Raw genomic sequence first — 27,739 nt, 5'->3', positions numbered from 1 at the left:
CATTAGGGATAGAAACCGTGATTATTAACACAACGTAATTTTATTCAGAGTCAGCGGAATTAAAATTCCCGTCCGACGATACTGATTTCTGTAACTTTTCTAAATTACTTCAGACGAATGCCACAATGAAACTTTCAACGACGCTTTGGTTGAAATGTTCTTCTCTTCAGCAATATTTCAAACTGGCTGGAATCACAATTCATATATTCTTTTCACATTAAAAGGATTGTCTGAGTAATCCTTGTTCTTTTCTACCCAAAGAGATGATCTCAGACCAGCGGCTTTCTTGTGCTTGTACTCTCCTTCTGACTATTAGCAATTTCGGACGCTGCGTCAATAGCGGCCAGTAGCGGTTCACAGTCCTTCAGCTGAAACACTTAATACAAATTGAACAAGTGAAAGAAACTACCAGCTCACTGTTTTTGCCAAAGAGTATGATCATTAAAGATTTCTAATACGTCGCGATGTTTCTGCTTACGGAAGTTAAAGTTACTTCAGTTCGCTCGAGTGGAGTTCACATGCCCGCCTGGCCATCGAGATTTAGATTTAGTGTGGTTCCCTAAACAGGCATGTCAGATACGCTTCCTTCCTGCATCCCTACTCAACTGGTTTTGTGGATATGGCATCTATCTTTTCTAACGCTATTGTGGCCGACGGGACTTTCCTTCCTGGTGCCAACTTTCGAAAATGCAGATAGCTTTGGTGTAACGTTTGTACCAAACTTAGTGAAGAGAAGAAGGTTATTAAAATTTAACACCATTCCGACACGTGGTCAACGGTGATGAATCACCGTGTGGATGTATGGAGAGAGAGAGATTTGAATCTGGCTCATTCTTTCTACATTTCCATTGCCATATCCAATGCATGCATAACGACGATCGCTGAGTGGTACGACAGTTGAGCGTAAGTTGCTTGATGAAATTTCCTTGTACAACTTCTGGCTCCGTGTCATACCGGGCGAAACAGATAACGTCTATCAGGGTGGCGTAATAGATACGCCTCGAGTAAAGAGAAAGAGCGTATCTCGAACGGTATTTCTGTGACATTAGACTGACGAGGGCTATTTATACTGCGTGCGCTCACCAGTCAGCAGTCAGCAGCTGGCAGCGAGTAAGTCAGCAGTCATGGACAGGTACGCAGGCCGCGTCGCTCTGGTCACAGGCGCCAGCGTCGGCATCGGGGCAGCCATCACCCAAAGTCTGCTCCGGCACGGACTCACCGTGGTGGGGCTGGCTAGGAGAGTCGACAAGGTCAAGGTAAGCTGCACCAGCCACTGCTCGCCACTCTTGTAGCCCTAGACCAGGCCTGGGAAAGATTTGGGGAGCTGAGTCTGTTCAACCTCTCCTGCTTCCCCCACCACTACGCTATTCCGAGCAGGTGTATCAGTGAGGTGACTGTATGCTGAAAGCTACACACATGATAAAATTAGGAATATAAACTGCTGGCCATTAAACTTGCTACACCAAGGAGAAATGCAAATGACAAACGGGTTCATTGGACAAATATATTACACTAGAACTGACATGTGATTACATTTTCACGCAATTTGGGTGCATAGATCCTGAGAAATCACTACCCAGAACAACCACCTCTGGCCGTAATAACGGCCTTGATACTCCTGCGCATTGAGTCAAACAGAGCTTGGATGGCGTGTACAGGTACAGCTGCCTATGCAGCTTCAACACGATACCACAGTTCATCAAGAGTAGTGACTGGCGTATTGTGACGAACCAGTTGCACGGGCACCATTGACCAGACGTTTTCAATTAGTGAGAGATCTGGAGAATGTGCTGTCCAGGGCAGCAGTCGAACATTTTCTGTATCCAGAAAGGCCCTTACAGGACCTGCAACATGCGGTCGTGCATTATCCTGCTGAAATGTAGGGTTTCGCAGGGATCAAATGAAGGGTAGAGCCACGAGTCGTAACAAATCTGAACTGTAACGTCCACTGTTCAAAGTGCCATCAATGCGAACTAGAGGTGACCGAGATGTGTAACCAATGGCACCCCATACCATCACGCCGGGTGATATGCCAGTATGGCGATGACAAATACACGCTTCCAATGTGCATTCACCGCGATGTCGCCAAACACGGATGCGACGATCATGATTCTGTAAACAGCACCTGGATTCATCCGAAAAAATGACGTTTTGCCATTCGTGCACCCAGGTTCGTCGTTGAGTACACCATCGCAGGCGCTCCTGTCTGTGATGCAGCCGCAAGGGTAACCGCAGCCATGGTCTCCGAGATGATAGTCGATGCTGCTGCAAACGTCGTCGAACTGTTCGTGCAGATGGTTGTTGTCTTGCAAACGTCCCCATCTGTTGACTCAGGGATCGAGACGTGGCTGCACGATCCGTTGCAGCCATGCGGATAAGATGCCTGCATCTCGACTGGTAGTGATACGAGGCCGTTGGGATCCAGCACGGCGTTCTGTATTACCCCCCTGAACCCACCGATTCCATATTCTGCTAACAGTCATTGGATCTCGACCAACGCGAGCAGCAATGTCGCGATACGATAAACCGCAATCGCGATAGGCTACAATCCGACCTTTATCAAAGTCGGAAACGTGATGGCACGCATTTCTCTTCCTTACACGAGGCATCACAACAACGTTTCACCAGGCAATGTCGGTCAACTGCTGTTTGTGTATGAGAAATCGGTTGGAAACATTCCTCATGTCAGCACATTGTAGGTGTCGTCACCGGCGCCAATATTGTGTGAATGCTCTGAAAAGCTAATCATTTGCATATCACAGCATCTTCTTCCCGTCAGTTAAATTTCGCGTCTGTAGCACGTCATCTTCGTGGTGTAGCAATTTTAATGGCCTATATTTAACGTTTGCAACACAGTACAACTACTTTTATAAGCAGGATTTCATCACATGTGCTTATTTTCACTTTTTTCTTTCAAAGCAACAACTTTTATAACACGTAATAAATCCGGAAATCATGATCCGTGATAGTCACACCTGAATGTTGCTACATTGTTGTCAATTGCATAAAAAAATTATGCACCCATGTGTTGTACCAAACACTGAAAACACTGAAATATTTTAGCGGCTTGTCTGTACAATCGAGGACATTACTCTTGGGGTGACATTTTATAAAAAAAATGGCTCTAATGGCTCTGAGCACTATGGGACTCAACATCTTAGGTCATTAGTCCCCTAGAACTTAGAACTACTTAAACCTAACTAACCTAAGGACATCACACACACCCATGCCTGAGGCAGGATTCGAACCTGCGACCGTAGCAGACATTTTATAAAAGTCTCGTAAATACCTGGATTGGATAAACAGGTTGCTGAGCAGGGTGCTATACTGTACATCTGTCAGCTCAAGTTGGAAGTAATGATATGGTAAGATCCTATGGGACCAAACTTCTGAGGTCATTGGTTCGTAAGCTTACGCACAACTTAATTTACCTTAAACTGGCTTACGCTAAGGTCAACAGGCACACCCATGCCCGAGGGTGGACTCGGACCTCCGACGTGGGAACCGCGCGGACCGTGACAAGGCGTCTTAGACCGCGTGGCTATCCCGCGCGGCTGGAAGGGGTAATGAGGTACATTAGCAGCCAAAAGTGAGAACGATCTGACACATAATTCGAAATCTGTCCTCAGTCATACAATGTTTTGGAATCTCTTTGGGAAATTGTGATGAAGTGTTTCAGAGAGTCATGTCTGGCCCAGGAATGATTGCCTTGACTTGCAGGAAATGTTCCATATCATGAACACGAAGCTGATTTTTCCATAGTAGTACTTTTGTTTGATGGCATCAGTCTTGACCGCCATATGTCACCAAATGATTCTGCCCTTGTGTTAAGACACTTGAGGAATTCAAATAATACTCTATGTTTGTGAGCTAACTTCCCAAAGATGTTCGGGCTCACATGCGGTTCCTCTTCGTCGAAATGTCTCGGCTCAAACTCGTCTAGGGGTTGAACCGCAAGTGTCGCATTACGTGCCCTAGTTTAGACACTTGTGACCCTTTGGTTAAATTGTCTGGCTGATGGCAAGTTTGCGAAATACAAAGTTAACATAACATATAATGACAGTAATAATAATATTGGGAACCAAATTAACGACCCATAAATGATGTAGGCCACACAGTTGCGATTCGGTTAGAATAATGTTTATTCAGAAAGCAAACTAACAGCGAAAGTGGTCGTATTTAGAGTTACTGTTACATTCGAGCGCATATCTATTTGATACAGTTTGATCATTCACAATCTCATGGAGAAACACAAGTCCAATAGTCCGCCTCCTTAACTACACGAGAAGCTGGAGTTCACACCAGGCGCGCGGCTGCTCACCGCTCAGAGACTAAGTCCCGCGATACCACACAACGCGAAATTTTCTGAGTTGTTTCACTTCCTAGCTGCCTAAAAACCGACCTTCCCTCCTCCAGCACTGTTTACTTTGGTGTCTCCTATCCGAAATGCCCGTTTTCGCGTCTCCCCTTTGGTGTCTCGACCAGAACTGCCCTCTGCCCGTACCCGGCCGCATTTCCCGTGCGCGGGATACCTTCGCTCAACCAGCTAGGGCAGTTCCCTTTCCTGAAGCCGTCCATCTGATTGGCTACAGCTTATTCTACATTACATTACATTTTAATATATGTAAATAATCAAAGCTTGACCACTTTCACGTTCTTGATAAAGTAACAATAATATCCATTACATAATAAACGTTAAATTCTTTTACATAAAACCAACACAATTTCCTTCTTAGCTTTGAATGCCTCTGCCAGTATTCTTGCACCAATGTGCTTTCTGATAAATAAATAAAAAACAAAAGTAACTAACATTACAAAAAATATTCTATTACCTAATGGTTCAATAAGGTGTCATGTTGTCGTCGTTCAATGTGTTTTGTGTGGAGAAAAAGATGATCTGATGCTTAAATGAAAATATTAATCATTTAAATTTACTATATCTTTTAAACAAATAAAGTTACAGAGTTGATATTTACAACATTTGCCATTTTAATGATGCGCTCCTATATGAAATGTCGATCGTTAAGATCGATCAAAGCGTTCAGATTTTAGCATTCAGATCTTTGTTACAAAACTTGTTAATTTCACTTTAACAGTGAATCCTAACTATTATAGATATGATTAATATTCAAGTTTTATTGGGATCACCATGAAAATTTATGGAGGATGGCAGATTAAAATTACTGTGGCTTGTTTCCCTGAATTGCTACAGAATGAAATAGTTTTCATAAATGTTTCCCTTTATTCTGCATTACTTTACATTTTAACATATTTAAATAATCAAAGCCTGACGCCTTTCGCGTTCTAAATAAAGTAACAATAATATCCATTACATAATAAACGTTAAATTCTTTTACATAAAACTAATACAATTTCCTTCTTAGCTTTGAAGGCCTCGACCAGTAGCATTGCACCAATGTGCTTTCTGATAAATAACTAATGAACAAAAGTAACTATTATGCACTAAACTTTATAACAAAGATTCTATTACCTGATTCAATAAGGTGATAGGCTGTCATCGTTCAGTGTGTTTTGTGTGGAGAAAAAGATGATCCGCCATATTTAACACTTCTACGTCTCCTCGGCCGCAAAGGGATTCCACTGGGTTTCCCTATGACGTAGGTTCTCGTCTGTCTCACTCGCACACTACAGCGCTTAGGTTCAAAATGGTTCAAATACCTCTGAGCACTATGGGACTTAACAAATGGTTCAAATGGCTCTGAGCACTATGGGACTTAACATCTATGGTCATCAGTCCCCTAGAACTTAGAACTACTTAAACCTAACTAACCTAAGGACATCACACACATCCATGCCCGAAGCAGGATTCGAACCTGCGACCGTAGCGGTCACGCGGTTCCAGACTGAAGCGCCTATAACCACACGGCCACACCGGCCGGCTAGCGCTTAGGCCTCAATAGACAATAGACACCTGTGAATTTCCCCATCTCGTGGTGAAACTGCGCCCTTTGTGGCGGGCAGTCCTAGACGACAGGGTTCGTTTCACAATTCCTGAAGGCTGACTTAAATGAGAGCGAAATGCTCGTTAACTCACATGTTGACTACAAAAGATATTGTCAGCACTCTGCTTACCCTTAACTCAGTTTATGCCGTAATGGCTGCCTTCAATTCACTCAGCATTCATTGTCATTCGTCAGAAGACAAGTGCATCAAATTGTTTGTGTGGTTCGTGTTTATCCACACTAAGTACTTTGCATGGCCTTAATATTATACGAATAGTGAGGCAATTTCCATTCGGCATTGAGCGATATGGCTTTTCCACTTTTCATTTTTTAGACATGAGTGTAGACGCTATAGTATTACTAATGCAGAACGTAAATCTAATTTAACGCAACTAGTATTGTCAGCAAATTGCTTGCCGTATGACAAGGCGACTGCTTTGCCCTAGCGACGTCCGTCTGCAGCCTTCATTCTCCTCTTCCTCCTCACCCCTCATCCGCACTCGCCGCTGTGCTCGGAGAGCTAGGCAGGAGCGCCACCGGAGCGCATGCGCTCGCGCAACGCTGTTTGGCCATGCCTGTCCTAAACTGTAAGCATCCACTTAAAGTCACTTAAAGTGCGTCTTAAAGCGAACCAGGAAAGTCCCGTGTGCTTAGACATACCGCACGGTGCTCGTCAGTATTGTACTGATAGAGAGCAAGCTGTCTAGACATCGAGTACTAAAAGGAAATTGGACACTCTTGATTTCTCTGCAGTCGTTGCGTTATATACGGCGTCAGTGAAGTAAACGATCATTATGGGTGAAAAAAAGAGAAAGAACTTCTTTTAGAGGGCTTATCACTGAAATTTTGTTGTTGTTGTTGTTGTTGTGGTCTTCAGTCCAGAGACTGGTTTGATGCAGCTCTCCATGCTACTCCATCCTGTGCAAGCTTCTTCAAGTACCTACTGCAACCTACATCCTTCTGAATCTGCTTAGTGTATCCATCTCTTGGTCTCCCTCTACGATTTTTATCCTACACGTTGCCCTCCAATACTTCAACACTTCTTCGTCTGTTCACCTTTTCTTTCCTCGTTTTTACTGTACATCATCTTCAATGTTCCTGGGACTCATTTATCTGGGGAAATACTTGTTTCCGTATTTTGTTCAGTCTTAAGTTTCTTGTTTCTTTGTACCAATATTTTATAGGTCTTCATTCATTTTCCTAAGCCGTTCGGTTAATTTTTCTAAATTCTGTACGATTTTTCTTGGCGTTCTGCTAGGACTCATTCTTCACCTATACTTTATTGTACGTTATTGTTTATTTCTGTGTGACAATTTAAATACTTCTACAATTCGTATATTTCTTAATATCTTCCTCACAATATTCTTTCCTTTTTCCTGATTACTTGCTTTTCTTTTGTTGATCATAAAAGTACTATTTATGATACATATGTGTGTTCTGAATGAATGTATGTCTCGCAGTGATGAATTTTGCGTTTACAAAACGATTTTTTATTGCAGACATATTTTGTTAAGTCAAATGCTAAGTATCTCTTTTGTAGTCTTGCTCTGATGGCTTCATTGTAAAAGGAGAGTCTTTCTTTCAGGAAGCAGCTACGAAAATTTATTTATTTGAAGGCTACTTTTGCATTATTATAGCTCCATTAATTTACAAACACAAATTTTTGCACCGAAAACAGAGTTATAATATTCGAAACAGGTTTTCAAATGAATAAATTTTGCCGATCGGTTTTAGGCGCTTCAGTCTGGAACCGCGCGACCGCTACGGTCGCAGGTTAGAATCCTGCCTCGGGCATGGATGTGTGTGATGTCCTTAGGTTAGTTAGGTTTAAGTACTTCTAAGTTCTAGGGGACTGATGACCTCACATGTTAAGTCCCATAGTGCTCAGAGACATTTTTTTGAATAACTTTTGGTCGTTGATTGATGAAAACTTTTTGCCCCTCTGTAAACTAAAAGTAAGTGCCTGGCCTATACAGTTGGATTCGAAAAGCAGCATGATTCCAGGCACCCTGTGCGTACCTAATGTAGGCTATTTAAGATCTGTCTAAACCAGTTCAGAAGAATACGTGGTCCCTGAAAAAGGGCACAGCTGATTTCCTTTTCCATCCTCGTTCAGCTGAGGTAGTGCCCAGTCTCTAATGATCTTGATGTCAACTGGAAATTAAACTATAATCCTTTTTCGACGTGCGCTAGACCCTTGGCATCACGCTGTGTGATCAGCATACAATTGTGTTGCATCTTGTTCCACATTGTTGTCCAGCAGAGCTGTTAGGAACGTCTCTGATTACTTAAATATAGACAGGGCGCTAGGTTCTAGCCCCGTTTCCTCTGTTCGTCTCTTTTTCCATGCCTTGGTAGTACTGTGAGTACATCTCCTTGCCACAGGTCCTGTCTCGTTTGAAGGTTTTCCGACTAACACTTTTATTTAAGCCGACTATGTAAGATTTATGAATATCGCACATATTTTAAATTTCTTCATTTCTGCCTGTACACGAGTTCCATAGTGAGAGATGTAGAGGCCATGTTCCAACAATTTGCACAGGGAGGGGAGTGGTTTAAATGTCCACATGGACACACTGATGTGGGTTTTCCGTGTGATTTCCGTTGGTCCCTTCGGAAGGGTACGGCCGATATCCTTCCCGTTCCTTGCCTGGAAGTTCTGAGGTATGTAAAGACTCAGACTGGGATTTTACACTAGTTATGCTGTGGGGATAGCATAGGCCTACACAAAAAAGAAAAATAATTACTCAATTGAGGAGATCAAAAATACCGTTAGCTGCAAAGCAAAATAAATCTCCAAATCATGGCGACAGAAAGAAGACTTTTGATATAGAACGACTAATCACTAAGGAAGCTCAACATGTTAACATTTTCCCTGCGTATGTAAGTGGAGAAAAACAAGTAAGCGAGTATGGATCCGATGAGATACATGAAGTTTTTTCGTGGATGTTCCGTAACGCATTTTAAAACCAATTTTAATAATTTGTTCACCAAAATTCCACATCATTGTAATATTTCTGTAAATGATCACCACGTTAGAGTTTGGTTAGAATATATGGTTTACTAAACATGCTCGTGGAACTGGAACCACGGGGCACACTGACATTTTGCACATTTACAAAGTATCATCAGGATTGGGCGCTACATTAACGTGAGAACAATCGAGCAAGGATATGGTCCCGAATCTTTGGATTTGTGCAGTGACAATTTGCAGCGAAGTCTCCAACCAGGCTAACACGAAGTATTTTCATCTCTTTCAGTTTCTTCAATTTATGCTTCTGTTTTCTCCTCTTCAGATGATGCCATATCGAAGAACTATTATTTACGGCCACTACGTTCAGTTAACAGAAAAATTTATAACTTACAGCAAGGCATTCAAACAGATGAATTTCATTTAATTTTATCTATAGAAGAAGATGTTTTTGCAATTCATTATTATTTAAATATTACTGGCAAGATAATTTTGGATATGGTAACATACAGCACCATCTTGTTCTACGTATTTTAATATCATCTTTGACCCTTGTTTCTTTCTGCTAGCCGTAAACCGTTCGCCGGTAATCTTGTTTTTGTGTAGGCACTGGCACTAAAAGATGCTCCTGGAAAGTTGTACGCTCTAGAAGGAGATGTCAGCAACGAGCAAAGCATCCTTGCTGCTTTCAAATGGATTAAGGACAATCTGAAAGGTGTCGACATCCTCATTAACAACGCTGGACTTGTCGTAGAGAGCGACCTATCATGTAAGTAAATATAGCAGTTTATGAGTTTGTTTCGGCATCTCAGTGAAGCAAAACATATAGTGAAGCCTCCGATCACATATTTCTATTCAGTTGGGCAATATCAGTGGATCTGGTGTGATATAAATGCTATGTTTTCCGATATATGCTTATAATGCTGTCATACTGCATTATATATATTTATACTGACATGTCTGACGCATTTTGTAATACCTGATAATCGATTGAATGGCACAGGTAGTTTCTTTTGTCTGCTGCTGCTATAGACAACAAAAACATGAAGTGTCACTGAAGGCATATACCACTAGTGTTAGAACCTGAGTATGCCTTGTAGAAAGAACTTTACAGTTTTATGCAGTTGCCCGAAAGATCATAGATAAATTGTTGTAAATAGACTGTAAGAGGTTTCTTAAAATAAAGATGTGTTTACATTTTTATATTAGTTATTTACATTAGAGCTGGCTATAGCACTATGCATCACTGACCGACCACAATTATATTCGGAGGTTGAAATTCGATTTTCGGCACCTCGCTTTTTTTTACACTGGTGTCCAAGAGCTCATTGAAATCATGAAATGAGAATATTGTCGTTGGACGTTACTTCTCGGAAATTATAGATAAGAGTAAAGGCTGGTTACCATTTGCATACTACAGTGTTTTTATCAAGTAATTAGAAAAGAGGTGAAACCTAATATAATCTTTTCAAGAAAAGTAACTGAACCAAAAATCTCTTTCTTCGACAGCAAATGAGTGATGGTTGTGGATAGCACTATCTGCTTGAGGTGGTGTTCCGCACCCTACATTAAGTCATTTAAAGGCTCTTTTGCAATCGATTCCAGGTCTGAGAAAAAAATTATGCGTAGGTGTGGAAGACATGCCAAGCTTGGTCCTTCGTAGTCAGAAACACGGACAATGGTGGACAATCAACGCGAAAGATACTTTTCTCGGAGATATAATTCATCAGAGCATTTCGAAATTGCAAGACGTTTTTGTGCTTGGAGAGCATCTGCATATCGTTGGGCGTTAACACTCCGAAAAGGAGGGGAATACATTTGTGAAGATTATATACCACTAATCTGCTAAAATGTTTTGGTTCAGCTACTTTTGCCAAAAGAATAATTGACAACTTTGCGGAGATATAAATCATTTAAGTTACCTTAAAGTACATATTTTCTTTCACTGATTTGCTAGCATAATGTGTTGAGATCACTCGTCACTTGGGTAACAAGTGCTGGAACACAAAAAAAAGTTCACTGGTGAGCAAAACCTAAGGATCAAAGTAACTTTTACGTGCGAATTACTGCTAACTACAGCTCCATGAAACTTCGACCACAGATAGAAAGAACTGGTAGAATTTGGTACAGAAGGTAAGTGAAAGGAACACGTATTGAGACAAATAGAGATTCTATTTTTGGCACTGAGCGCTATGGGACTTAACTTCTGAGGTCATCTGTCCCCTAGAACTTAGAACTACTTAAACCTAACTAACTTATGGACATCACACACATCCATGCCCGAGGCAGGATTCGAACCTGCGACCGTAGCGGTCGCGCGGTTCCAGACTGTAGCGCCTAGAACCGCTCGGCCACTCCCGCTGGCATCGTATTTTTGTTCAGAGACAATAATTATACTGCGACCACCGAGATCTAAGGTGGTCCCCTGGACATGATTCTCAGTAGGTGTCTTCTGTCATAAGAGAACTGAACAGGAAATGCTTGGGAGGATATAGTCGATTATTCTGTAAACTGAAGAACGAGCAGCTCTCGTGGTTGGAGAACTGACCTTTCCCCGAAAAAAGCCGCAACAGTCCTACAGGATGACTAACAGTCAGTTTCCCTACTGGCAGTAGAAGGCAGTGAGGCAGAGATTTGTGTTGCTTTTTTGTGTATGTAGTTTTATTAGTAACTAATATCTGTATCCCAATTAGTGCTAACTCCTTTTGGGAAAAATAAACACTCTCCAGGTGTGTCTACACGAAACCAGCGATTTACGAGGCACACTGCGGAAGACCCGGTATGATTGTGAAACAGAGTGTAGTTGTTTCCTGCGACGTAGTGGTGTAGAGAGAGTGGGAACTTACTACCTCGACCTCCATTTTACAGAAGCACATATGAAGGACTTATTTCAATAGTGGTACAAGTCCATTTTTGTTCATTCTGAGATACAGAGTCCTAAAATTAAATGGGTGCTGAAAAATATGCAGTTGAGATACCAGAAATATACAAGTATACATACGTGAATATTTCTGGTATCTCAACTGCATATTTTTCAGCGATCTTTTAACTTAGGACTCTGTATCTCAGAATGAACAAAAATGGACTTGCGCCACTATTGAAATAAGCCCTTCATATGAGGGAAGTAAGTGATTTCATTCTGGCGGCCTGGCATCCCTCACACTTCTACTGCCCATCCCCGCTCCCTTCCACTACCACCTGTTACATCCCCAGAACACAATTTACCCCTCAATACGGCTCTTCTGTACTTAGATACGGTACAGCCATTTATTATTTAGCCTTAACCCACTTCGTTAAACAATAGGCATTAATTTTATACTATTAAAACACTATTTTAATAATTTGTGATTTTTCCATCCCCTGCAACGCAGAAACTGTTACTTCTCGAGAAAAAACTTAAAGTGTCTTTTGTAGGAAATTTTAGTTCAATTTTTCGCTGGAAAACATTTTCGCTAGAAGCTGCAGTTTTCGAGTTATTCAAGGAAAACGTCAAAAAGTGACCTTAAAACGCAACCCATCCTACACTCACTTCCCGCAAGTGTGTATTTTTTAGTACCCGTATGTTGTTCCTGAAACTCCCCACTACCGCCGTTCAAAAATTTGCGACTACACGAATTTTTCCCCTATTCGCCCTTTCATGGTCTTTGTCGGATGGATACAGCTGGCACTTGAATTTCAGTCACGTTAGTTTGTTGAGAGTATTCTTTTCACTGTCGTAATTATTATGTAGGACAATGCAAATATAACCTGTACATAGTAACCATATCAAAAAATGGTTTGTATTACCTCGATTCCGAGAGTTATAGAACCTGTACAGAAAATTGGAATCTACTTCAACATAAACATCATTTCCGACCGTTTTATTGCTCATGAGGACCACACACTACATGTTGTACCACCACACAGCGAGACCTTCAGAGGTGGTGGTCCAGATTGCTGCACACACCGGTATCTCAAATACCCACTAGCACGTCCTCTTGCATTGATGTATGCCTGTATTCATCACGGCATACTATCCACAAGTTCATCAAGGTACTGTTGGTCCAGATTGTCCCACTCCTCAACGGCGATTCCGCGTAGATCCCTCAGAGTGGCTGATGGGTTACGTCGTCCATAAAGCTCTTTTCAATCTATTCCAGGCATGTGCAATAGGATTCATGTCTGGAGAACATGCTGGCCACTCTAGTCAAGCGATATCGTTATCCTGAAGGAACTCATTCACAAGATGTGCACGATACGGGCGCGAATTGTCGTCCATGAAGACGAATGCCTCGGCAATATGCTGCCGATATGGTTGCATTATCGGTCGGAGGATTGCATTCACGTATCGTACAGCCGTTACGGCGCCTTCAGTGACCTCCAGCAGCGTACGTCAACCCCACATAATGCCACCCCAAAAGAGCAAAGAACCTCCACCTTGCTGCACTCGCTGGACAGTGTGTCTAAGGCGTTCAGCCTGACATGGTTGCCTCCAAACATGTCTCCAACGATTGTCTGGTTGAAGGCATATGCGACACTCATCGGTGAAGAGAACGTAATGCCAATCCTGAGCGGTCCATTCGGCATGTTGTTGGGCTCATGTGTACCGCGCTGCATGGTGTCGTGGTTGCACTGGGACGTCTGGAGTGAAGTTGCGCATCATGCAGCCTATTGCGCACAGTTTGAGTCGTAACACGATATCCTGTGGCTGCACGAAATGCATTATTCAACATGGTGGCGTTGCTGTCATTGTTCCTCTGAGCCATAATCCGTAGGCAGTGGTCATCCAATGCAGTAGTAGCCCTTGGGTGGCCTGAGCGAGGCATGTCATCGACAGTTCCTGTCTCTCTGTATAACATGGATGTCAGAACAACATCGCTTTGGTTCAATACGAGACGCCTGGACACTTCCCTTGAATAGAGCCCTTCCTGGCAGGCACAAAGTAACAATGCGGACGTGATCGAACCGTGATATTGACCGTCTAGGCATGGTTGAACTACAGACAACACGAGCCGTGTACTTCCTTCCTGGTGGAATTACTGAAACTGATCGGCTGTCGGACCCCCTCCGTCTAATAAGCGTTGCTCGTGCATGGTTCTTTACATCTTTGGGCAGGTTTAGTGACATCTCTGAACAGTTAAAATGGCTCCAAGCACTATGGGACTTAACATCTGAGTTCATCAGCCCCCTAGACTCACAAATGCTTAAACCTAATTATCTGAAGCGCCTAGAACCACTTGGCCACAGCGGCCGGCTCTCTGAACAGTCAAAGGGACTGTGTCTGTGATACAATATCTACAGTCAACGTCTACCATCAGTAGTTCTGGGAACCGGGGTGATGCAAAACTTTTTTTGATGTGTTTATTTGCAGACCTGTAGCCTCCCACCGTTGTGCTACACATACGAGCCATCGAATGAAAAAGTTCCATTTAGCTTATAGCAGTTCTGTCGTGTTGAAAAGCAGATGAATTTATGCTGGTGTGTACATTTTTATGTGTCAACTCATCACATGAAGCTTTGCTTGTCAATTATTAGGTTGTAAAATAGTCTGGTTGTTTTCCTATATTTGTCAGTCAGGATTATTTTATTTTACTTTATTTTTTTCCTGTGTGACCAGCTCGTATTTCATGTTCCACTTTCCTATGAGCTCGAATGTAACGTTATCGCGTCTTTCGAAAAAACTAAAGCTAAGTATACGTTCAGATGATTACAGCAGATGACAGGAAAGCTGTGTAGCATGGAAGAAATTTGGAAGAAATTTAGTGGTCTGTTCTCCAAATTGCCGACAACGCCGACCAGAGGTGATGAAGGTTGTAGACACATGGTTGACGACGTATGGAAGTTTGGGTCTGGCCGTGAAGCGTGGTCGGATAGCCTAATGGTAAGGCGACCGGTCACGATAAGCGGGAAATAAGGATTCGAGGCCGGATCGGACACAAATTTTCACTGTCGTCATTCTATTATACAGCTGATGGTTGTCCATCTTCACAAGCAAGAGCTTACAGTATTCTGTAGCCAATGGTCTCTTATACCATCACGCTAAGAGTTGTGCCTGTATGAAGATGACGATTGCAGTCTGTCAAAGTTCGTTTTCCTCGAAGCCTCCTCATACACGACAGTTGTGAGCTTGCCAGAAAAGACGACGTGGTGCCACATCTGAGTCCAGTGTTGCTGCCGGCCGGTGTGGCCGTGCGGCTTAATCGCTTCAGTCTGGAACCGTGTGACCGCTACGGTCGCAGATTCGAATCCTGCCTCGGGCATGGATGTGTGTGATGTCCTTAGGTTAGTGCTCAGAGCCATTTGAACCATTTAAACCAGTGTTGCTGTGGGGGGGGGGGGCCCTCTCTCTACTGTTGTGTTGAAGTAATGCACAACAGCGGTCACCATGCTGACACTCTGTGGTGCTTCAGACGTCTTTGGACTGCCTGTGTTGATATTTGTCTTGCAGTGAACATTCTCATTTACTGACTCAAGGTTCGTGACGTGTCTGGACCATCCTACACGACCTGTATGTCTTTCCTTTCTGGCACTAATCACTAGCAGCTCCTGCTACTCTGCATGGCGTTGAGTAAAGTTCTCCTGATCCCATAGGCTCCAGATTCACACAGAAGTCGCAGAGGATCCCAATCAATGAGAACAACATAGTTGTGGGACGATAGATCTTAGTCTCGATACGCCATTATCACATAGTCGAATGTGATGCGTGCTGGTAGACTTTTTTTTCTTCTACTTACACAGCTAACACTCCAATGCGGTTTTTGGATGACGAACCCAAATTTTTACAGCTGATGGTTGTCCATCTTCACAAGCAAGAGGTTACAGTATTCTGTAGCCAATTTTTCTTGTATTAAGAATCTGGAGATGATTGAACCTACCTATACCACACTTCATGAGACTTTGATGTTCGTTGCATGCCACCTTCATAATAAAGCAATTACACTCTAAGATAAGAAAAACGACGCAATGCAATTACACACTAAGATAAGAAAAACGACACACCTAGAAGGAATTATCCAAGTGGGACGGAAATCGGTAAATGTGATGTAGATGTACAGCAAACGCTCCGACAACCATGAGTGATGTTCTGAGGTGCCTTTTTTTTCATAGCATGACCCCTGTGACTGTCATCCGCAGCACCCCTTCAGCACAGCGCCCTGTTTCGTTACCCTTCATGACAAATCATCCTGGGCTTACATTTCAGCAAAATGATGCCTGCCCGCACACGGCGAGATTTTCTGCTGCTTGTCTTCATGTGTGCCAAACCCTACATTGACCAGCAAGATCGTCGGGTCTCTCCTCAATAGAGAAGGTTCGGATCATTGTGGGCACGGCCCTCCAACCAGGTCGGGATGTTGACTATCTAACGTGATAATTGGACATATCTTGTCATGATATCCGTCAGGGCGACATCCAACAAGTCTGTCGATCAGTGTCAAGCCGAATAACTGCTTGCATAAGAGCCAGAGGTGGATAAACGCGTTATTGACTTGCTCAATTTGTGAAGCTCTTTCTCTTAATAAACCATCTAAATTTTCTGAAAGTGTAATCATTTGTTTGTCTGCAGATGTACATCACATCTACCGATTTCCTTCCCATTGGGATAATTCCCTTGTGGTGAATCCTTTTTTGTCTTAGAGTGCACGCGGCCAGCAGCGTATTTTTCTGAGAACACTCTAACTAGTATTTGTTGTTCTTGCCTGAGAGTATTAAAGTTTGACTCTTTGCCGTCTTGATGTGGACAGCCGCACCTACGGAGTCCTGGAAGCGCATGCTGGACGTGAACGTGCTGGGACTGTGCATCTGCACCAGGGAGGCCGTGCAGGACATGCTGAACAGGGGCGTCGACGACGGCTTCATCATCCACATCAGCAGGTAAGCCCGTGTCCAGTATAATCCAAACTTTCAACTTGTCCCCTTACAGTGCACCAATCTACACGGGGAGAAGTAACCATTCTAATTTAATAAATCATAACCTGCATGGAAAGACACAAGTGTTATTTTTCCCATGCCCTCTTCGGAAGTGCAATCGTAGAGAAATAGTCAGAAAGTGATTTTATGAAACCTCTGCCAAACATTTTGGGGTGTCTCTTGGCTTCGCCTTCAATGTCGCCAACCCGCAACGCATCTTTGCGTAGCGGGTTATCGTCAGCTTGACTTAGGCGTTCAGGTTCGTTTCCGTGGTATCCGGCTCAGCCCCCATTAGAGCCTCCCGGTAAGCAGCCAGAGCCCGTAGAAGATAGCATTAGGGATCGATTTCGATAGCCGATAGGAAAATTGTAACCTTCCGACCCGCGATTGTTTCTGGTCGCTCGGAACCGGCTAGAGTCAGTTGTGTCCTCGACTGCCAGTGACTAATATACTATCACCGTTTGAACAGCGCCTCGGATTGGACGCTCCCTTTCCCATCCGGATGGCTGCACTCTCGCGGCCTGTGTTCCGATCCTTGGTGTTCTGCGCCGTGGACATTTTGTGCTGCTCGATAGAACTATGAAGAAGTATTTTATTTAGACATAGACTTCCCACTGGTCAGGAGAACGTAGTCTACGCTCTCAAGAATATATTTTCGTTTCGTTGGAGAACAATTGTTGCGATGAACCTTTCCTTCGCTTTACTAAGAAGAATTTCTGGAAAACGTTTACTTTCTTTTGTCGTGTTGCCTCAGAAACAGCAGACTCCTTTTTTTAAAGTTTTCTTGTTCAATTAAACAAAGTTTAATTACATCTATTTGCGATCTTGTTCTATGGGCTGCTCTAGCAAAGAGGATGTTAGTTATGACAATGTCCTGAATCATTAACCTTACACTTCACTTCGAACGTGCTTTAATAAGATTGACTCTTTATGTCTCTAATCCTCTCGTTGCTACAATTATTACGAGTACTTGCTATACTGCCAACGACCTTGCAGCAATGGTAACACCGGTTCCCGTCAAATCACCGAAGTTAAGCGCTGTCGGGCTGCGTTAGCAGTTGAATGGGTGACCATGCGGTCTGCCGAGCGCTGTTGGCAAGCGGGATGCACTCAGCCCTTGTGTGGAAAACTGAGGAGCTACTTGTTTGAGAAGTAGCAGCTCCGGTCTCGAAAATCGAAATACGGCCTGGCAGCAGTGTGCTGACCACATGCCCGTCCATCTCAGCACCCGGTGACGCTTCACTCACGCTGCCTCTATAGTCGTCCATAATTGCGAAAGTAGCACCAGTAAAATATTTTGTGCAAGAACTGATCTCTCGATTACGTCCCGCGAATCTTCGATGGAATTCATGTCGGGCGATCTGATGGCCAAATCATCTGCTCAAACAGTCCAGAATGTTCCTCAAAGTAATCGTGAACAATCGTGGCGCAGTGATATGGCTCATTGTCATCCACAATAATTACATCGTTGTATGGGAAAAAGAAGTCCATGATGGCTGCAAATGGTCTCCAAGAGGACGACGAACCATAGGCTCCAGTCCATTCCATGTAAACACCTTTATGGAGCCACCACCAACCCTGCACAGTGCATTGTTGACAACTCGGATCAATGGCTTCGTGGGGTCTGCGCCACAGTCGAACCTTATCACTAGCTCTTACCAACTTGAATCGTAGTTCATCTGACCGGACTATGATTTCCAGTCGCCTAGGGTCCAACCGATATGGTTTAGAGCCCAAGAGAGGCGCTGCAGCCGATGTCGTGCTTGTTAGCAAAGTGACTCGCGTCGGTCATTTGCTGCCATAGCCTTTTAACGCAAAGTTCCTTAGCACTGTCCTAACGGATACATTTGTCGTACGTCCCCCTTTGATTTCTGAGGCTATGTCACCCAGTTTTGTTTGTCTGTTAGCACTGACAACTCTACGCGAACACCGCTGCTGTCGATCGTTAAATGAAGCACATTAGCCACTGCGTTGTTCGTGGTGGGAGGTAATGCCTGAAATTTATTTTGTTTTTATTTATAGTGTTCTCGGCACACTATTGACACTGTTGATCTCGAATGTTGAATTCCCTAACAATATCCCAAATAGAATGTCCCATGCATCTAGCTCCAACTATCATTCCGTCTGTTAATTCCCATCGTGCGGTCATAATCACCCGAAACCTTCTCGCATGAATCACCTGAATACAAATGACAGCTCAGGCAATGCACTACCGTTTTATACCTTGTGTACGCAATACTACCGCCATTTATATATGTTCATATCGCTGTCTTATGACTTTTGTCACCTGATTCTATTACGTAAAGGAATGACCTGCTATACTTTGTGGTTTTTAATGACCTCCGTATCTAGTGTAACACATTCATTCACACGAATCTTTATTTGTATCACCTACGAAATTTCCAATTGAATGAGGTTGTTTCCTGAAAATTACGATTAATTTAGGTCAGATGCACCATATGCAGATGAGCAGTGCGTTTTCACAGCCACAGATCGTCAAGATTTTCTGGGCGAGATCGGATATTTCTTAGGATTCTCAAGACAGTTTACACAGTACTCTCATATAATGTGCTCCTTAATATTAACTGGCAAGTACATGTGGCAATGCAGATGTAGTTCAGAATTACAAGAATAATAACTCATCGTTGTTCTAACTGGTCATTCAAGTCGAAAACTATAGTTCAGAATTACAAGAATAATAGCTCATCGTTGTTCTAACTGGTCATTCAAGTCGAAAACTAGGATGTTTTTATTAAATTTGATCGCTAACTACTTTCAGTTTCTCCAGAGCAGTTTTTGACGTGGCTCAACAAATGTGACGAAACCAAGACGCTCTTGGCCCTGTAATATGAATGAAAAAGTTTATGTCTTCGACGAGGTCGCTGGAGTGCCAGCACAAGAGCGGACTGGAATAGATCAGAAAATTATCCGAGGGGTGTTCAAGAGGGAAAAAATATAAAATAATAAGTACCAAAATCAAACAAAGGAAAGTACAGAGAATGAATAAAACCCTTCTCGGTATCCGCATGAAATGATTTCGGGGAAATGATGAGAAAGATAAATCTGGAAATTCGGACAAATATCTCAAACTTGATCCTCTAATTCTGCTCCGTGAGCAGATGCTGAACGCAAAACTGCCCGTCGCAGGGAACACGGTGGGGAGCCGCGTGGAGCATTGTGTAAACGAGGAGATCGATCTCGAGTGTGATGCTTGGAGAAATATAGATTGTCTTTATATTCCCTGTCTTATTACAGGTCATTTACTTCAAGCTAAAGATTAGCGCAATTTGAGTACTGGAAGCGTTTTATCTTCCCATCAGTAGCGCTACGAATCCTAATTTTTTTCACCAACGTGACTGGCCGCTTCGTCGGTAGACACATAAACTAATAAATTCCGCTAGAAACTTACATTTGATACACTTCCTTCAACGATGTCAAGAATGCCACGTCCAACTGTGTGCGTGCCATATCTACACATTTATAGAGCGCTGAAGATTTTGCAAGGTTGTTATGAACCTTCTCTGCTAGAACCTGTGTGGGACGCATGATTGACATTTTTGAATGGCACCACGCGAGGTTGTTCTATCTGAAGTGGACATAAATGTTCAGCTACAGTTACCAAGTATTCATTTATTAAATCACCATCTATGAAAAGGCGCAAGGACTTTGCTGGTAGTGAAAGTGAAAAGTAGTGAAAACTTGTAGGTCATCCGAACGGCACATTCGCTTAATTTCTGTTCCTCTTCTTCTTCCTCAGCCCAGAAGTTCCTTTAATGTTTTACAACTTCTTATACACGCTCAGGTCCTTCAAAATTTTTGGTATCCGTATTCGTGTACCTGGTAAGACATGTAGTGCCTTTGTAAACTGGCTTCCTGAAAGTATTGAGTCTTGTGATCTACTAAATATTTGGTGAACCCATCTATTTGTGTAAAAACGTAACATTCCACGCACTGGGGATCGAAATCGAAGATATTGTCGGCGTTATACAGTGCCGAGTCGCCACCGGTTTCAAAACTGACCCTCCTCTATTTTGCAGGTGCAGCTTCTCCCGTGTTGTCGCAACCATACAGATCATGCCCATTTTCCTCAGTCTCTGCCTCGTTTCAACTGCTGTGTTCGCGAGCAAGGGCGTGAGCAGGCAAGAGCGCTCACTCTCAAAATCAGCGAGTTGTTAAGCCCTGCTCTAGTATGAAGGTTCATTGTGTCAGCTGATTTGGACTCTATGCTATAGGCTGGCTGACAAGAAAGAATATTTCATGCTCTGATCAAAAACTGATACTGGTGTAGGACAATGGCAGAAGGGGGGAGAATGACAGATCAGCTCTTGCAGAACATGTTTGCAGCCAGGAGACCACCATATTCATTTTGACGGGACTTAAGTACTGGCAGCCGCGAGCGGATACCACGAAAGACTATACACAGAAGCCATCATCATCACCATAATCATCATCATCATTTAAGACTGATTAAGCCTTTCAGCGTTCAGTCTGGAGCATAGTCCCCCTAGCCATAGAGATTTAAAATACCCCAGGAATTACAGTAGGAAGGACGAGGGCGTGAAATGGAATGACATTTGGATCCCTGTGCTGAAGAAGATGTGTACCAGTATTCCACCATGGGGTGATAGCAGTAGCAGACGACGGCAGTCGACAACGACCAATTGCGCGCGGGTATTCAAAACATGTGACGTCACGCCACTGCGTGAGAGCTGGCGTAGACGAAATTTTACTGCAGTCAGCAGCAAGCTAAGGTGTGAATCGGACACTCAAAGAAACTACGATAGCTCTTGAAAACGTCCTCTGAAGATGTGGACGACACGTTGAGTTTAAAAGTGAAATCCTTTCCATCAGCCGGCCGGTGCGGCCGAGCGGTTCTAGGCGCTTCAGTCTGGAACCGCGCGAGCGCTACGGTCGCAGGTTCGAATCCTGCCTCGGGCATGGATGTGTGTGATGTCCTTAGGTTAGTTAGGTTTAAGTAGTTCTAAGTTCTAGGGGACTGATGACCTCAGATGTTAAGTCCCATAGTGCTCAGAGCCATTTGAACCATCCTTTCCATCTCGGTGTAAAAGCCCAGAACATTTTATTATCTGTGACATTGCCATGAAAGTTAGCATTTTGCAATCTGACAGTTCGTTAACACTCTCCTTGACTGGATATTATTTGCCGCACATATACACATACATCACACTCCTCAAGCCACCTAATGGTGTGTGGTGGAGGGTACTTTCTGTACCACTATCTGATCCCTCCAATCCTGTTCCACTCGCGAATAGTGCATGGGAAGAACGAAGCCTCTGTATTGGCTCTAATTTCTTGAATTTTCTCCTCGTGGTCAATACGCGAGATGTATGTGGAGGGAAGTAATACGTTGTCTGACTCCTCTCGAAAAGTGCTGTCCCGAAATTTCAATAGTAAATCTCTCCGTGATGCACAACGTCTCTCTTGTAACGTCTGCCAGTGGAGTTTGTTTAGCATCTCCGTAACGCTCTCTCGCCAGCTAAACGATCCCGTGACGAAACGCGCCGCTCTTTGTTGGATCTTCACTACCTCCTCTATCAGTTATAACTCGTAGGGATCCCAGTTAGATGAACAATACTCAATAATCGGGCGAACAAGCGCCTTATAAGCCACCTCTTTCGTGGATGGGTCACATTTCCTTAAGATTCTTCCGATGAATCGGAGTCTTGTGTCTGCTTTTCCCACTATCTGTTTCATATGGTCATTCCACTTAAGGTAGCTCTGGACAGTTACGCCTAGGTATTTTACGGCAGACGCTGTCTCCAGCTGTTTCTCATCAATAGTGTAGCTGTACAGTAGTGGATTTCTTTTCCTATGTATGCACAGTACGTTACATCTTGTATCTGTTGTTTGTCTGGGACTGCAGGTAGCCTCACAGTTTCCTGTCCTTGTTTCCAGCTTAACTGCACACCTGCCAGCGTTCGGAACAGAAACCGCCATGTACTCTGCCACCAAGCACGCCGTCAACGTGCTGCTCGAAGGCCTCAGGAAGGACCTCGTCGCCAAAAAGAGCAAGATTCGCGTGGGGGTAAGTCAACAGCTGTTACTAAATTGTACCTTAACGGGACGAAGCAGGGATAAATAGCATCAAATCTCTTGTTCTAGAAACAATGTAGATTATTTGACTCAATAAGTACGTTTCTCGCCATACTTTCTAGAGTGGTAACAGAGACACGTGTAGGTATTTACTCTTAACATGTCTTCTGCGTTAGCCTTACCGAATGTGAGCATGTTTGGCCATCTTTTTAATAGGATATAACGAATAGTTGGTGTTTAGACCGGTAAGAACAGGGCTGTCATTAACAGACTCCTATGTTTCATTCAGTTTCATTACTGTTTCTAATTTGTTTCTTGATGAATTTCATCGTTTCCTGTTCATTTATAGTTCTTACCAACATCTCTATCTCTCTCACTTGATGAACAACTTAATACAATTTCATAACTCATTTCGGTAATTCAGAACTAGTCGCACACACTGATTATGAACTTTTCCTTTTGGGCACAACACCTATTTCCAAAAAGCAGTAAAAGGCTTTTGGATTCTTCTGAGCCTCGTGATGACTGGGTGTTGTGTGATGTCCTTAGGTTAGTTAGGTTTAAGTAGTTCTAAGTTCTAGGGGACTGAGGACCATAGATTTTAAGTCCCATAGTGCTCAGAGCCATTTGAACAATTTGATTCTTCTGATAATTTATTTTATTGTCCATACAGCAATACTTTGCATTTACCCTAAGTGGAAAATGTCCGTCATTTAGTAGTATATTATGAGGTGCATTCAAGTTCTAATGCCTCCGATTTTTTTTCTCCGGACAGGAAAGAAATAGAAACATGCGCATTGTTTTAAAATGTCAATACGTCCCAGAGATGGCAGCACCGTACGGCAGATGGAATTTTACCGCCAGCGGCGAGAATATGAACTGTTTTAAATACTTAAAATGGCGACGTTTTCCTTACTTGAACAGCGTGCAATCATTCGTTTTCTGAATTTGCGTGGTGTGAAACCAATTGAAATTCATCGACAGTTGAAGGAGACATGTGGTGATGGAGTTATGGATGTGTCGAAAGTGCGTTGGCGGGTGCGACAGTTTAATGAAGGCAGAACATCGTGTGACAACAAACCGAAACAACCTCGGGCTCGCACAAGCCGGTCTGACGACATGATCGAGAAAGTGGAGAGAATTGTTTTGGGGGATCGCCGAATGACTCTTGAACAGATCGCCTCCAGAGTTGGCATTTCTGTGGGTTCTGTGCACACAATCCTGCATGACGACCTGAAAATGCGAAAAGTGTCATCCAGGTGGGTGCCACGAATGCTGACGGACGACCACATGGCTGCCCGTGTGGCATGTTGCCAAGCATTGTTGATGCGCAACGACAGCATGAATGGGACTTTCTTTTCGTCGGTTGTGACAATGGATGAGACATGGATGCCATTTTTCAATCCAGAAACAAAGCGCCAGTCAGCTCAATGGAAGCACACAGATTCACCGCCACCAAAAAAATTTCGGGTAACCGCCAGTGCTGAAAAAATGATGGTGTCCATTTTCTGGGACAGCGAGGGCGTAATCCTTACCCATTGCGTTCCAAAGGGCACTACGGTAACAGGTGCATCCTACGAAAATGTTTTGAAGAACAAATTCCTTCCTGCACTGCAACAAAAACGTCCGGGAAGGGCTGCGCGTGTGCTGTTTCACCAAGACAACGCACCCGCACATCGAGCTAACGTTACGCAACAGTTTCTTCGTGATAACAACTCTGAAGTGATTCCTCATGCTTCCTATTCACCTGACCTGGCTCCTAGTGACTTTTGGCTTTTTCCAACAATGAGAGACACTCTCCGTGGCCGCACATTCACCAGCCGTGCTGCTATTGCCTCAGCGATTTTCCAGTGGTCAAAACAGACTCCTAAAGAAGTCTTCGCCGCTGCCATGGAATCATGGCGTCAGCGTTGTGAAAAATGTGTACGTCTGTAGGGCGATTACGTCGAGAAGTAACGCCAGTTTCATCGATTTCGGGTGAGTAGTTAATTAGAAAAAAAATCGCAGGCCTTAGAACTTGAATGCACCTCGTATTATAGGCAAAACAATTGTGTTTCAGGCACATCCTAGTAACACATATTCCTTTTTGGTTTCCGCTGTTTACCTAGGGCTATAGAGAGTAGGTTTCGTGATATTGCATCTTCGAGCTCTTCTTTCAGTTCTGAATTTCTCTCTATCTTTATGAAGTCTAACAGAAGCTACAGTATTCAAACGTATGTTCCTTACCACACTATCGTAGTTTCAGCCAGCGTCTGGTTTCTCAAGAACTGTTGGTAACGATAGTTACCAAACTTTACATTGTCCATTACAGAGTATGTTGGGTCACTAGCATTTTTAACCCACCTGTATTCTTTCACGTAGACCATGAGTTCCCAAACTTTTCCTCTGACGGAACACTTGGGGGATCTTGGTACTCTGATGGAACACATTGCTTATTTTGAAGATTGAAAAACTTGTTTTGTTCAGTGAGTACTTCAATTTTAAATCATAGCTAATAATACAGAAATTGTAATAAAATTTTAAAAATATTCAATATCGAAAAAAATCTCATTTTATTAATAGTTTTTCACGGAGTACTTACTCACTTCCCGCGGAAAGTCAGTGTTCCGCATAACGCCTTTTGAGTAACTATGATGTACAGTGTAACAAATGCAACGTCACTCCAGCTTCCGGAATTTCTTCTTCTCAGACATTCTGTAACTAATTTTGCAACCTCCATTTGTATTACCTAATTTCCATATTTAGCATATTATTATAACCATCCTGTGTTTCTGATTCATTGTTTGAATTACAAAAACATTTAAAAAGTTGTATATTTGTACAATTTCCTCTCTATTGTAAGTTAGTTCGACATTTATTAATGTAAATCGTAGGCCGAAGAGAAATTTATATAATTTTAAGAGTCGAAGAGGTAGTAATATGTATTGCAACAGCATAAATAAAAATGTATTCGACCCTACATTTCCTTCATTATTAAGTTAGCGCGCTTAATCAGTTCAAAAAAAATTTGTAATGCATTTAGGACGGTATTCCAACTTTATTTCCCTGTGTTAATGCGTGAATAGCCGGCAAAGTGAAATCGCGTCCCCTCATGACGGAGTCCCCAGAAGATCTGGAGTAAATACCCTCCTTAGGAAGTACCCAGAACATTTGTCTGCAATTTTCTCAGTCCTCTCTCTTTGGTGACACGCTGATGGCTGAGATTGTTGCAACTGACGACTCTTGCAGTTTTAGATGGATTCTACTGTGGGAGGAGGCACGGTGGTCAAGACAGTGGACTAGATGTCATGAAGGGAGGAGCTCAATTCCTGTTGCAGTTTTTCAGATATGGGGCTGATGTAGTTTTCGAAAGAGATTAATGTGACTGCTGGGTTGGTTCCTTTGGAACGGTTATGGTCGATTTATATCTCCAGCTGCTACCTGTATATTCGTGCTTCCTTTCCAGCGACTTCTTCTTCGACGAAAATTGATTCATAATCATATGTAATGGACTCTGACAAAAGGCTTGAGTGATGGAATATCTATTTTTATCTGCGTAATATTACAATCTGTGATAAGAGAAATTCGCTTACTCACTTAGAGGTGCTTTAACATTGAGCCACATTGTTGCTTGCTATTTGAATAAAATACCTTTGAGAATTAGTATCTATCGCAAGGTGTTCACAGCATAATGAACAACGCGTTATTGCTACCTTACTGAACAACGAGACAGAAATAATAAAATTTTCCCCCAGATGAGTTATGTTAGTTTTTGGGTTCGAATAAGCGATTATTGGTGAGATACGTTTCGTAGTTTTGATGTAGAAGGTGAGGATAAAAATGAATCTGAACTTTGAATCTGCATGAACCTGAACTTTGTTTGCTGTTGTTATGGTTAGTTGAATGGCATACCACACAGGCGTCTCTATCGTTCTCACAAGAAATGTGCGTCACCATCATAGTACTAGATACAATAATAATAACTATAAAAAGAAAGGTGATGATAATAATTTTGACGGAACCCCAGAGAGTGTTACAGAAATTGCTAACGTGAAGACGGTGCGCACTTTTTATTGCTGTCCCACGTACCTGGTTTTTATTGGCTGCTCTATGCTCCATTCTAAGATGTTACCAGACTGTTGTGTATGAGGAGAATGAGCCACCACATCAAAGCCTCTTTATGTAGCAACAGGGAATCATAGAATTACCATTGCGTTGTGCTACATTTCCTATTTCATTGACAAGTTTTACATTGTATAGAAGAGAGAAGCTGTCAATCTCACAGAGCGAAATTTCGTTACAGGCAGTTTCTCCGGGCACTGTGAAGACAGAGCTGCTAAACAACGGGAAATTCTGGCCTAAAGACCTTTACGATAGAGCCCCGTACATGGAACCAGAGGATGTAGCAGAAGCCGTGGTTTACATGTTATCCCAGCATCCTCGAGTACAGGTAAGCTTCTTTCACAGTTCTTTGTTCTGCTGTTGCGCAAAGCAGGTTTTTTTTCGCTTTTATAGCGCTTAACAATTGAAACACTTTCTTTTGATGTTGCAGGTTCATGAGATCGTTTTACGTCCAAACGGCAGTGCTGCATAAGGACAATAATAGTGGAGAATTACAGATGTTGCTATTGTAGACAAGTAACGCTTTGTGATGCTGGATCTTCGTGAACTGTGTCATTATAAAACACATTGACATAATACAACAAAAATACAGTTGTATACTGAAATCTGCTTATTCGACGTTTACTATCTTACGTGGAACATATTGAAGTCCTTTGTATGTGTTTCATGCTTTTGTTTCACAGAATGCCTGTCATTTGTGTGGTTGTCAAAGATGAAAACGTTTCGTATTACGCTGTATGGGTGGAGTTGTGCTATGTATAAA

General features: G+C 42.8%; 1 protein-coding gene across 1 annotated transcript; it reads left to right on the top strand.

Annotated features, from left to right (window-relative positions):
* The first annotated feature begins 1,110 nt into the window (after window positions 1-1,110).
* LOC126145509 (dehydrogenase/reductase SDR family member 11-like) lies at window positions 1,111-27,739 on the top strand. Its single transcript, XM_049915563.1, has 6 exons — window positions 1,111-1,256; window positions 9,541-9,703; window positions 16,656-16,785; window positions 22,738-22,867; window positions 27,158-27,304; window positions 27,407-27,739. Exons 1-6 carry the CDS (start codon window positions 1,125-1,127, stop codon window positions 27,446-27,448), a joined length of 744 nt encoding a protein of 247 aa, XP_049771520.1. The 5' UTR covers window positions 1,111-1,124; the 3' UTR covers window positions 27,449-27,739.

This window comes from Schistocerca cancellata, chromosome 2 (genome assembly GCF_023864275.1).
Source record: "Schistocerca cancellata isolate TAMUIC-IGC-003103 chromosome 2, iqSchCanc2.1, whole genome shotgun sequence".
NCBI lineage: Eukaryota > Metazoa > Arthropoda > Insecta > Orthoptera > Acrididae > Schistocerca > Schistocerca cancellata.
The sequence above is the reverse complement of the archived record's forward strand: the minus strand, read 5'-3'. Positions and strand labels throughout refer to the sequence as shown.